Genomic DNA, 13,240 nt, shown 5'->3' on the forward strand with positions numbered 1-13,240 from the left:
CGCTCCGCGCCCTCTAGCGGCGGCCAGGGGCGCGCCCACCACCTTCCTCCCGCCGCGGCAGGGGGCGCCGCCCGGCCCTGCCCGGCCCCTCCCGTCGCCCTGCGCGGCCGCCGCCCCGGGCGCCGCGGCGCGGCCCCGCCCTCCCGCTCGCCATTGGCCCGTTCAAGCCTCGCGCCGGCCCCGCCCGCGAGGCACCGCGCGGCGGGCGATCCAAACGGCCCTCGCGCTGCCCCTCATATCGCGCCCGGCCATGGCGGCCCGGGGCTCGCTGCAGCTGCCGGCCACGCGCAGGTCCGAGCCGGCCTACCGAGGTAACGCTGCCCGTCGTGGCCGCTCCGCCCGAGGCCCGCAGAGGGGGAGGGAGGAGCCGGTCGGAGAGGGGAGCCGGTCGCTGTCCCCGGGAAGTGGGAGGCATGGGCGAGCACCTCAGGTAGGGTTGAGGGCCGGGCGGGTTGCGGCAGCGAGCGGGTCCGCAAGGCCTCACCCGCCTCTGGTAGGGCTGGGGCTGACGCTGTCCTCCTTAGGCAGGGCTTTGGGGGCAAAAGCTTTCCTTTCTGAGAAAAGGCACGCCTTAACTTGACAGAATTCTATTGAAGCAACCACTCATCTTGTCTATTACTTTCTGACCGGTCTGTCTGCTGCAAATTAAGCGAACTGAATTGCTTTGGTGGGGCTTTGCTGTTTGGAGGCAATGAGACCTGAGTTTCTAAATCAAAGTTGCCTGGGAGGCTTTGTCATGCATACTGGGCCTGCTGCTGGGCAGCAGCTCTTGGCAGGTCCGCCTCTGGTACAAAGCTCTTCAGAAACAGATGATGTACGCTCCCCCTTGGGTTTTACTCGGCGTGGGCTTGGATAGCTCGGCTGAAAAAAGCTCTATATCCTAAATGAAACACAGCGTTGCAGCAAGCCTAAGTCTTAATCCGCTCTGCTGGCTGCAGCGTTTCAGGCTTTAGTGTGTCAGTGCATGAGAAAGAACTTGTCTTTTCAGCTCTGCCGTGCTAGGAGGAGGTTCTGAGGGTAATTACGTCATTCTGTGGGATGACAGCTTTTCACCATGGAGAGCGCACACTCCTTTCTTTTCACAATGAACATTTAGATCCTCAAAGGCAATAACACTTTAGCACTTTCTACAGTCTGGACTTTGATAATACAGAGATGAGAGAATAGAGAGAATGTGTTGATGGACTTTTGAAGTGTGAATCAAGAACAATGGGCAAGACTATAGTCAAAGATAAAGAACATATGCAAAGAAAAATCAAAAGGGGACTCATGTCTGCCTAGGAGGGGCAGGAGTTGGGTGCAAGTTCATTGGAGAATTCCACTACTGAATGCAGCCTTTCTGATGGAGGATGGTACATTGCCACAAAGGAATTGTTTTTCTGACTGAAAGATGATGCTTTCAGCTCTTGTCACGCATCCCCTCGCATGTGAGATAGTTGTAAATCTCGAAGTCTTAACTGTCTAGACTGTGTGGATGCTTGAGCTTGCTTTGGGTGGTAGGACCATTTTATTCCAGCAGCTTCTAGCCAGCCAAGGTCACTGACTCCTTCCAAGAAGAAGGAGAGGTTTCCGAACAAGATAACAATGTAGACCTATAAAGGAGGCAGGTCTCTGGTGTACAGTTAACCAGCAAAAACAGTATCCTGTTCTGGAGTGACTTTGTGTATTAAGACAGTGACAACTGGCTTAAGACCTTTTAAGGATCACTTTGTGCTGTTATTAATGCTCCCGCTAGTCCAACATTTGGGCAGATGCACAGATGGCAATGGAAGACAAGCAAATGATTTTGCAGATGGTCAGTTGCTTCATGTGTATGGTGTGTTTCATGTGTGCTGTACTTACCATACTACTGTTACAAGGGCAAAATGTGCTTGCTGAACCAACAGTAAGTATTGGGAAGGCATGCAGAAAGTGAAAGAGCGAGCTTGACTTCTTCACATCGTAAAGTCATGTTACTTTTAGCTTGGTACACCAAAACAGCCATCTTGTATAGCTATGAAATTACATTCAGTTGTCCCTGGAATACAGTCTTTATCAAGAAATGAGACAATATGTAAAATACCATAAGATGTGAATGTTCAAGTAAACAATTTCTTAATCCATGGTGTCTGTTTCATAATGTCTTAATGCTTTTCTAATCACATTTCCTCTCTTCTTAAGAGACAAAGTTTGGCATTACTATTTTAACTAAAAATGTAACAAGCCTTGTTTGGGTTCTTTTTAAAATTTACTAGAACAAAGACGTCAAAAAGTTGAAGAATATCTCTCAAGAAAAAAGACCTTTTCTGGTGTGCCCATTCAAGAAAACCAGTCATCAATCAGGTAATGTTTCTGCTATGACTTACGTTCCTTTAGTAGAAAGGCCCATGGTTGGTGGGGAAAGACACAAAGAGCAGTTCTTGCAGAGAACTTCAGCCAGAAGGTGAGACCATGCAATGAGACTGGTGACCATGTGAATTTCCTAAAGTCCCCGTGTTGTCAGCAAATACTAAAGGTTTTTGTTAACCAATTAGATAATAGACTCAGTTCATGAAGTATACTATCTACTCCTCTAGAGACTCAGACAGGACAGGATACCATCATGGTAGAGCTCTCATTTCAGATGCCACTTTGCTGTTTGCATCCTCTGCAAATAACTTCTTTCCTCTCTTTCTACTCAGTCTATGCTGCACATGCTTGCAATCTACTTGATCCAGCTTCATTGTGTTTTTATAGTTACTAATTCCCTATTTTCTGCTAAAAGCAAATATACTGTAGCAAAACGCAGCCTCCCTGATAGCTGCCAGGTAGATATGTGATGTTCTGTGAATGGAATGTGGGAACCAATTATCACTGCTTCTTTTTGTTGACTTGTATTTAAATCTTCCTCCTGTTGTCTAAGTCTGGATGTTTAGTATAATACCCTGTCTAGAGAAACTTTTCTTGCTTTTTAAAAGACGGTGGTCTAAAGGAGTACAGAAGATTCTGGCTCTAACATTAGTACTTAGTGTGGCAATATTTTTGAAAACAGTAAATTTCAGTCTACAAATTGTCCCATCTAAATTAGAATCTTGCTTACTATTTTGTATACTCAATGTCCCATGTTCAACAGCACAGAACTACTTGGTAGTAAAAATCTAGCTGAACAATGACCTTTGAATGTGAAATACACATAAATGATGAGGACAAATATAGTCTGTTAAAGACTTGCTCTGTGTAACAGGAAAAGGCAAGTGCTTTCATGTTTTAGAAATCTATTTTGTGTAAAAAAATCAATGCCAAGTACTTTTTTTGTAGCAACACACTTAAATTAGCATTTGAGCTACTTCAGTTTTCCTTGCTTTCAGTTTCTTTTCAACCTATTAAATTACAGGGCTTTTAGTACTCTTCAGTTAACTCATTGTTTAGAGACATCATGGAGGTGAGGGTGACCAGTGTTTTAATTTTGCAGGAATTTCCTTTTTTGTGAGGCTATCACTGTTCCACGCTGACTGCCTGAAAGGAGGTTGTAGGGAGTTGGGTGTCAGTCTCTTTTCCCAAGTAACAAGTGACAGGACAAGAGGAAATGGCCAGGGAAGGTTTAGATTGGATATTTGGGGAAATTTCTTCACAAAAAGTGTTATCAAGCATTGGAACAGGTTGCTCAGGGAAGTGGTTGAATCACCATCCCTGCAGGTATTTAAAGAAGTCTAGATGTGCCACTTAAGGACATGGTTTACTGGTGGCTTGGGAGTGTTAGGTTTATGGTTTTACTCAAAGGTCTTTTCCAACTTGGATGATCTGCAGCATTTCAAATTCACTAATTACTTTCACTAATGTGCATTCATTTTCAACTTGTCCAGCTTTCAGGAGATCATCCAATGCAAAGATATCAGTTGTTAACCGGGATGTTAACTTTCAGTTACAGGCAATAGTGCCAGAATTTGGATTTGTAACTTTTGAACTGAGATGCTTTTCCTCTGAGCTGTCAATATATTTTCATAGTTGCTAGGAGACAATACTGGTCTTGGTAGTTTTGTTACTCATTGGGTAGTATGGGATGCCAGCTGTGATGCCTGACTGCAGAACCTGTCAGTGTGGTAGGCTATGTACCCTATGTTCAGACTCGCCTCAATGACTTGATTTCTGATGACTGCAGCAGCTGAGCTTGGGCTCCTTATGCTCCTCCCTCTTCCCTCTTAACTGCAGCATTTAGAAACTTGACCTTCTGTAGCAGATGCATCGGGCCAGACAGGTCGGTGCTCATCTTTAAACATGAGAATGGCACCTGCAGCAAATAGGGTCTGTTCTCTTTTTCTTCCCCTCTATTAGCCAGCTCTTTATGGTGCAAGAAGGGATGTTTTGTAGCCTGGGCCTTCATCAGTAGTTGCTCAGTCATTTCTTTTTTCTGGAGGAAGAGTACAAGCTGAATAGAAACGCTTCAGTGTGAAGTCAACCTGCGGGCTGCCACCTGGACCACATGAATTTACTCTAAAAACACATTAATTTGTTATGTTACAGGATGATTTAAGATTTCTTCTTTTTTTTAAACAGTAGCAGAACTAGGAGAACAACTAGCAATAAACTGCAAGACAAAATACAGCCTTCAACATCTCCAAAGCCAGGAATGGTAAGTTTTTGACTTATATTCAAATATTGATGGCACTCTTTCTGTGACTACGACATTCTCTTCACCTAAACTGCGTTTTAAATAGTTTGCAGGTACAGAGGTGTAGTTTTAAAAAACTTGTAGGGACTGTTTATGCTGTTTAGAGACCTGTTGCATTACTGTACCTAATGGATCATATTAATACTCTGTGCGACCTGACTGAAGAAGGGGTTAAAGAGGATACTATTATTGCTGAAATAATGATTCAATTTTAACAACTTTTCTGGAGACTCTCATAACTCTTTGGATTTATTTCCAGTCTGCAGGGAAGTTAAGATCTGAGCACAGCCTTCTGTCAGGGTAGAGAATTCTTATATTGTACTCTCTTGGATAAAAAAATCCCAAGAAACTAACAAAACTGACAGTTGAATGTGATGCTGGCAAATCTAATATAATCAGAAGTAGACGCTGATACTGAATCAGAGTTCAAGGGAACATTTTCCCAATATCATTTTGTGTCAGTTTTCCAGAATTAAGATGCAAACGGTTATGCTGCTTAAGTAGCAAAATATGGATTCTCCTTCAGACCTGTTCTTGGGGAAGGGCGGGGGGAAGCAGTAGACAAAAAAACTGTGTTAATGTTGTACAGTTTTTGAATTTAGGTTCTGAAAGATTTGAGACCTGGGGTTGTTTGAGGAGAAACACAAAAACCTTAAAAATTGAGCAGGGCATGGGGGGAAATCTGAAAGTGAGAACAAAGGATTTTTAGAAATTTCCTGAAGGGAAATATTTTGGTCTGTGCCAATGTTTTCTGTGATCTCTAAAGCTGAGTTAAGCTACATAGCTTTCTGAAATAACAGCCCTTTTACTCAAGCTCTAGTTATTGGCTTGGTCAAATCCAACTTCTAAGCCTGAATGACAGACCAGGAAATGACACGTGGACTGCACACATCCATGTGTCATTCACTTGTTTTTTGTCCTGCCTTTGCATCTTTTGCTGTTCCATAAGCTGCTGCTTGGACAGTGCTGAATTAGTTGCTGTAGAACATCTTCGGAGAGAAAAAGAAACTTGTCCCACTTCTCATGGCCTCTGGACTATGGTTATGCTGAGAACATATGGTTGAGAGTTTCAGGGAGTAGTAAGGCCGTATAGAACTCGCATATCTATTCTTAAATATGGCATCTTGCAGCTCATTAGTAAGAAAAACTCACTCTATTCTGGTAACATATCCTAATGCCCCGATTAAAGGCTTTACTGGTGTTAGTAAGCTATCTACACTAAGTGGAGGAATGCTAGAAGGAGGTAGTGGAGAAGATAGAATTTAATCTTAATTTGACTTTTATGTGATTTCTGCAATAATAGTTAACAAATATTCTATTCTCTATATAAACATACACTACTTTTCCAGCCACTTTTAAAGTGGCATTTACTGTTAATCACTTGAGTCCTGTAAAGGAGTGAAACACTCTTTAGAAACAAGTAACATGCAACATGAATGTACTTATAACATGGATGAACTTTTGATTTCAGGAAAATAAAGAGAATGCTAATAAATTCTCATGGGATCAATCAAGTGGAACCTCAGGAAAAAATACTATTTTTAACTCTTCAACAATCACACTGACAAATTCTGCATCAGGCACAAACTGTAACTCTGAAGATCATGCCTCCAAGGATGAAGCCACTGAAATAAAATCTCAGCATATGTCATTTAGCAAGTCCTTCTTGCAAATGAAAAGCATAAAAGAGAAGCAACTGATTGCAGAAAACCAAAAGTCAAGTGTCAGCCTACCAAAGAAACCAGTACTTGGTACATATCGTGGCAGAGTTATCCAATCCAAGATAAACTCCTTCCGAAAAGCACCAAAAAGTGAGATGGAAAAGAGCTCTTTGCCGGACAAGAAACTTTTTCCTTCTGCCACCAAACCAGCAGCAAATTCTTTGCCCATGAGCAGATGTACTGTAGTTCAGAAGACCAGCAAAGTCACAAATTACACTAATCCTGTAAAACCAAATGGTGTCCTCCCATTCCAGAGAAAACCATCTGACAAAGCTATTAACTCTCAGTCCAGTCTGAAGAAACAGCAACTGACATCTGCTGTAGTATCAAAGAAAGTAACAGTCGAAAAAATGATTAGTGGGAGGGGACCACATTCACCAAAGGCTGCTTGTAACAATTCTGACCGCAGAGTATTAGGAGTGAAGAAACAGGCAGATTTTTGTGAAGATTCAAACCCAAATCCTGTTCTCCCTGGTACAAAGCTGGGACAGGATTCAAAAACTAAGGGCAACAGAAAATCTGTTCTGCCAAAAGAGTCAGCAGAAGAGAGAAGGTAACTGAATTGCTGTTGTAGCTTGATCCTGGGAGGTATTTAGACTTTATTTCCAAGAGTATCTATTTTGATCTATTTCTTGCTGTAGATGCACTGAAAAATAAGAGAACTGCATGTTTGAACTTGATTCTTAATGGCCATAGACTAAAACTGTGAACTTAGTAGTGGGAAATCAGGATTCAGACTAATTGCAGCAACTCTTCAGGTTTACATCCTTGTTCTGTACTCTTAGAAAATGTATATTGCTTGAGCTCTCTCTGGTTTTTAGGTGAAGCATTGTGATGGCCTTAAGCATGACAGATAATCTTGTGAATTGCACATGCAAGTTACTGCTTTCAAAAAAAGACTGATGCAGGATGTATACAGAAATGAGCGTGTTCATGGACTCAAGAAGTGCACTTGTCAATGAAATATGTTTTTAGCTTAGTGAATGTAATTTACACAGTAGGGTGAAGATTCATAATCAAAAAGTATTTAGTATTCTTGGTAGATCGCCTTCTAGAATGTCATAGTTACCAAAAATTGGTGGTCTAGGGTGACAGGGTTGAAATGAAATGTCTGCGAAGGCTGAATTACACCTAAACATCAGTTTCAGACTTTAAAAGCTATGTGATGGAATTGTTCTGGGCTGCTCTCCATGCTTTCTGTCTTTAGATATAGTCTTCCTGTCCAAGTCTTCTGGTTTGAAGTGGGATTAGAGAAGAGAGGCAGCACAGACAAATGGTATTTTTTACCCTCCCTTGGGAAAAAAAGGGTCTGTAGCCAAAGTATCTTGTTGCTGCTGGAAAAGAGATTAACACCTTCTAACCTGATAGACACCTAAAGCAGATAGTGACACGCATGGTTTTGAAATTTCCATGCAGGTCTAAGTGGCACTTGTGTTCCTTCTAGGATTAAAGGGAGAGGACTGTCTGGAAAGTATGTCTCTATGACTTACCCTAGTTAGTGTCAATTTAAAACATGATAAAACATCTGCTCCCTCAGCTAATAATATTCTTAAATACAGAGCTCGCCTGAATGAATGGAGAGCATCTAGAGGCAAAGTGATGAGGAGACCTCCTATATCTGTGCTTCTGGCAGCGCAGCCTAAAAGTGAAGAACAAGAGTTGTCTTCGAGTGATTCCTTAGAGCATGTATTACATAGTGAAAAGGTCAACAAGACTCTCGCAGAATGTCTGCAGTTAATTGAACAGGTAATCAGTCCCTGGCCTATCAAGTGTTAATAATATATATCCCTGCAACTTGTAACTTCTTTGAATGTGCTGGACTTGTGAATTAGATGCAGGGGATCTGTGATCCCCAAGTTAAGCAATATTGTAGCTTTTTTCTAACAGCTGAAGAAATTACTTCTCAAGCTTCACTAACTTACTGAAGTACTTGACAATTAGGCAATAGTGGCAACACAATAAAGTAGAAAAGCCATAATGTAATGAAATTAGCTATGAAGTAATTAAATTGAAACAAGTTTGCATTTGTGGAAACTTGCCTGGACTTCTGAAAAAATATGTTTTAACCAATTCTGAAGATGTCTATGCATTCTACTGTCCCTTCTATTTAAATACTGTATAAGTCTCATTTGGAAGAACAGGTGAATGGCAATTCTTCTGCTCAAGTTCATAGCTGAGTCTTGGAAATACTTGCCTTCTTCAACTTTCAGGATTACTCTTTAAAAAAGAAAAAACACTTGTTTTCTAGCTTAAAACCAGCTAAAACATAACTCAAAATGTTTGTTGCATTTAAATCTCTGTGTTTGTGTTGACTTCAGGGATGTCAGGGTGATGAAGTACGTACCATGTTGGAAGATTTGACACAGAGCATTCCTGCGGCTAAAAAGCTTGCAAAATATTGGATCTGCTGGATGCGTCTTCAACAGATGGGCCCTCTTGAAAAGCTTATTGTTGTCTTTGAGGAGGCCATTTTGGCAGGAGCAATGGTGAGCACCTTGTCTTGAAGTTTGAGATACCATACTTTCATGCCTTTGTATTTGTTCTATAAAATACAACTACTTCTGATTTGAATAGTTTGGTTTATAGTAGGAGAAGAGCCATATGACTGACTTGAACACAAAAAATTGGATTTCTTTTACTCTATAACACCTATAGATACTACTTTCAAGAAGAAAGTTTTAGGGTCATCAAAATACTGTATGATGTTCCAACTAAAAGAAATAAAGGACTGAGACTTGTATCACTAGAAACCCAAAATAGAACTTCATTTTATGTGTATTGATGAACTTAAATCTTGCTAGTATTAAGTCACGATGGTTTCACTTGTGTTCTGGCTTATTTCTGAACAGCATTAAATAAAGGGCTTACAGCATGAGTCATAGAATCATATAATGGTAAAGGTTGGGAGGGACCTTTAAAGATCATCTAGTCCAACCCCCCTGCAGAAGCAGGTCCACCTAGATCAGGTTGCGTAGGGATGCATCCAGGTGAGTCTTGAAGACTTCCAAGGAAGGAGACTCCATACCCTCCCTGGGCAGCCTATTCCAGTGCTCCATCACCCTCACAGTAAATGTGGTCTGTACCATTTTCCCTCTGTTATACCAAATAAGCTGAAATGATGATTAATTTCGGAATTGCTTTTCTAAAACCATTCAACTTTCTTCCAGCCCAAAGATGAACTACGACACACACTAATAGACACTATGAAAAATACTGAAAACCTTTTTAAGTCTGAGGATGGTGAGTATTCTAATTAAGTGTCCATCTTGGCAGGCACCAGAAGTTAACTGTTGGAACTATTTGTGCCTGTATTAAATTCGGTTTCATGGAAACTTTTCTAAGATCATTTTGTACTCAACTGTCTTTGAAAACAAGTTTGACTATTATTTCTTCATTGTGGGCAAATTAAAATGAGTGGAGGAAATGCCTTCATATTAAAACTTCCTACTCAAGGTCTAGCAAAGCAATATTGTCCAGCTATTTTAGTGAGAAAATCAGAGAGAGTAAAAACATTCCTTTGAGCTAAATATCAGTTGCCTCTTTGACACATTCCTTCAGTAGTGGATGCATGGCATAGTGTAAATTAAAAGACGTAAATATTTCAATTTTGGAAGCAAAGCAGCGGCACATTTTCCTGTTCAACATAGTTTAACCTGACAAGTATTTTATCCTAGAAACTGACTGAAATACTTGTTTGAGCTGCTGCACTTGGGAACGAAGAGAATGACTTTTCAGGAGGTAGTTAGCCTGAGTTTTCAGGTTGTAGGTTTTTTGAAGGTGTGTAGATGCATTAGTAACTTAAATTGCTGTGACTCAAACTCAACACATACTTAACTTTCATTCTTATGTAAAACTTCAAATATTTTGAGAGGTCTCTAAAATTCTCTTCAGTTGTAACTAATCACGCCTTGTACTTTCTTCAATATTTCAGTTTTAGGAGGAACTGTGATAGAGGCTGATTTCAGTGAGGCAGTGGAAATCAACAAGGAACCAAATTCAACTGTAGAGCAAGTTCAAGTGGCCTTCAAGGATCTCTGCTCTGATGATGACCAAAAAGCAGAAAATGATGACAACAAGGCAGACACTAGCAGTGAAGCGATCAGAAAAGAAGAAATCAATTTAGAGTTGAAACACAGAGAAGAGATCTTGCCAAAAAAGAATAAAAAGCACAAGAATAAACGTGCAAAAAATAAAAAAGAATGTGAAACAGAAGAGCAGAATGAGGATGAGATAAAAGATACAGCCCAAGCAGCTCATTCTCCTGAGAAGGAGAATGACACCTCTTTTTTAATGAGACATAATCCATCTTCCACACCATACTTGGAAAGGTAAGATTACATCAGGTAATAATGGAAAGTTTGCAGTGTCTGGGGTAATGGTAACATCTGTCCTGTTGAAACAGAGAGGCATGGCACTTAAGAACATATGGTTAAAAGCTCTCAAGAACTTTTGAACTATTGATTCCTCTTCCTTCAGAAGGAAATCTTAAAATAAATTCCTATACTCAAACTGGCTTGCTTTTTAAATGCCTCACTATAGAGTGAACAATCTTTTTTGCAGCAGAAGCATAAATTCCAAGTTTAGGATCCCCTACCACAGCCCACATGGTAGCAGCAGCTCTACACTGAGCTAAGTGAAGAAGAAAGTAGGTGATTCCAGTCCTCCCTTCAAATATAGATGTGGTTGAATGTCTTACAACAAAGAAGTCCCCGAGATGCAACTGTCCTATAAAGATTATCTTAATTTCATCTTGAAGCAAAAGTCTAGGTAGTACTCTCAGGACAAAACAACGTCTAAATTCTATTTTTTGCCACAAAGTTTCTTTAAAGATAGACTTGTATGTCAAAGCTGAGCACAACTTCTAACAAAGCTGGACTCCTAGTAGCTGTCTGCTATCCCTCATAGCATAAACAGTTCCCCCCAATGGAACAGGGAAGGAAACTTCCATTACAAACTTTTCAGGAGGTTCTCCAGATGAAAATATTTTGCCCAAGAAGAGAGTTGTATACCTGCTTTTAACTCTGAAAACGGGTAAGAGCCTGTTTCCTTTGGTTGGGGGAATGGGAATGAGGTGACTAGGAATCATGACTTGCTCTTCTGCTAGATGCTACACAGGTAACTTGTATGATGCTATTTAGTGATATTTTTTTTTCTTCTCCCAAGTGTTAAGGTGCACGATGAGGCAAATGACTGCAGTGCAAATGACCTGAAAATTGTAACCCCTTTGCGATACTCTCAGCGCATTCGGGAGAAGATGTGCAAGCTGTCAGATGCTGTCACAGATCAAGATTAATGTGTCTCTTCATTTGAGCATTTGGGAGAATTGAAATCAAAAGCCACTACGTTTATCCACAAGCATAGCAATGTGCTCAAAGAAACAAGTGCTGAAGTAGAAGAGTAAAAAAGTAGCAATAGTGCTACATGGTGGTTAAAAATTGGATGCTTATTAAGGACAGGTGGGGGTGGTTTGGTTTTTTAGCAGCTCAGAACAGAGCTATCTAAAGCTTGTGTGGATAGCTTGAGATAGAATTTGACTGCCTGAGTCACTAAACTTGGAAATTTTAAAGTTTCTGCTTCTTCAAAATTGTGGTGAATTTGGCTTGGTTTAGTACTTGTAAGCATCAACATCTTCATATTAAATAAGATTCATGACAATGAATTAAGGACTAGCTTTAACACTTCATGTTAAGTTTGTAGTATATTACTAGTATCTACTGTTTTCTTGTTGCCATTCCTATAAATTCTGTAGACTTGCACAATCTAACTTTAAGAAACAAATAATGTACACATTTCAATAAAGCAATGTCTACTATAATAACATTTAGCTTTGAAAACTGAAACCAGCTAGTAAGGTGTACACTGAGTTTTAACTGCTGTATCCATTTTTTAGGTAGTATTTCAACAAAACTGAATTTAATCCTTTTAGTTATTGGGATTACTCATAAACAAGTACTCTTCCTTAGATGATCTCATACACTAATTACTATGTGACTGTTCTAATGTTGGTTTGCATTAGTATGTAATATGGTAGACTCATTAAACTAATCATCTGAGTTGCATTTGTTCTTTATTTATGGGCTTTAGACAGGAAATTAAGGTACCAGATGATATCAGAACTATGAAAGTTATCTTGGTCTGTTCTTGGAAGTGAACTGGCAGAGCAGAATGTGGTGAAATTTTTCACATTCAGCAGAAGCTGAGTATTTCCATAGCTTCAGTATGCAGAGTTTACATCAGCTGTAACTTAAACCTTAGCTGAGCATTCAAATTTTGATGTTAAACAGACCTTGGTCCTTATAACCAGCTAGAATCTCCTCGTTTGCAGGAGAGATGTGCTCTTTGCATCTAATAAGTGTACTGTTGCACTAGGGAAACCTTTCTGACTGTTGCAGATACACAATTATTTTAGTTAACAACTTATCACAATACGTAGTCAAGCACTTGTTAAGCACTTGTTCATCACCTAGTAATAGTTAAATCAATTAGCTAAGCACTTGCAAATAACTCAAACACCTACTGATTAAGTATTTCTTTGAATCACATAAGGATCAAACTGCAAGAGTTACATACCACACCTGATGGGGACCTGTTACCTTAGCTACAAGACCCTGGTAAATGTATTTGTTAGGTTACCTTAGCTGTTACCTTAACTACAAGACCCTGGTAAATGTATTCGTTAGGTTACCTTGGCTGTTACCTTAGTTGGTACTAAAACAAAGGGACTGATATCTTTTTTGACCAATCACTGTGATTTTGGAAATTTTGTGTTTGTTGGGAACCAATCAAGGTGAAGGGCTAAATTGATAGATGGATATTTTATGCATGCTTGTGTTGGCAAATGTGATTCTTTTGTTTGAGCTGTATAAAAACTCTGAAAATGGTAACTAACAAT

The 13,240-nt window shown here is 40.1% G+C and overlaps 1 protein-coding gene across 1 annotated transcript; it reads left to right on the plus strand.

Moving 5' to 3' along the window:
- The first annotated feature begins 234 nt into the window (after window positions 1–234).
- Window positions 235–11,837, plus strand: CKAP2 (cytoskeleton associated protein 2). Its single transcript, XM_062020460.1, has 9 exons — window positions 235–311; window positions 2,235–2,322; window positions 4,513–4,588; window positions 6,099–6,901; window positions 7,908–8,094; window positions 8,667–8,834; window positions 9,516–9,588; window positions 10,280–10,676; window positions 11,512–11,837. The coding sequence occupies exons 1-9, from the start codon at window positions 251–253 to the stop codon at window positions 11,639–11,641; spliced, it is 1,983 nt and encodes a 660-aa protein (XP_061876444.1). The 5' UTR covers window positions 235–250; the 3' UTR covers window positions 11,642–11,837.
- The last annotated feature ends 1,403 nt before the right edge of the window (window positions 11,838–13,240 follow it).

This window comes from Colius striatus, chromosome 1, assembly GCF_028858725.1.
Source record: "Colius striatus isolate bColStr4 chromosome 1, bColStr4.1.hap1, whole genome shotgun sequence".
Classification (NCBI taxonomy): Eukaryota; Metazoa; Chordata; class Aves; order Coliiformes; family Coliidae; genus Colius; species Colius striatus.

Bases quoted from the DNA above. Each gene is read 5' to 3' on its own strand.
- CKAP2 (XM_062020460.1), top strand. From the start codon at position 251: ATGGCGGCCCGGGGCTCGCTGCAGCTGCCGGCCACGCGCAGGTCCGAG. The intron at 312-2,234 runs GTAACGCTGCCC...AAAATTTACTAG, and splicing joins GTCCGAGCCGGCCTACCGAG to AACAAAGACGTCAAAAAGTT. The intron at 2,323-4,512 runs GTAATGTTTCTG...TTTTTTAAACAG, and splicing joins GAAAACCAGTCATCAATCAG to TAGCAGAACTAGGAGAACAA.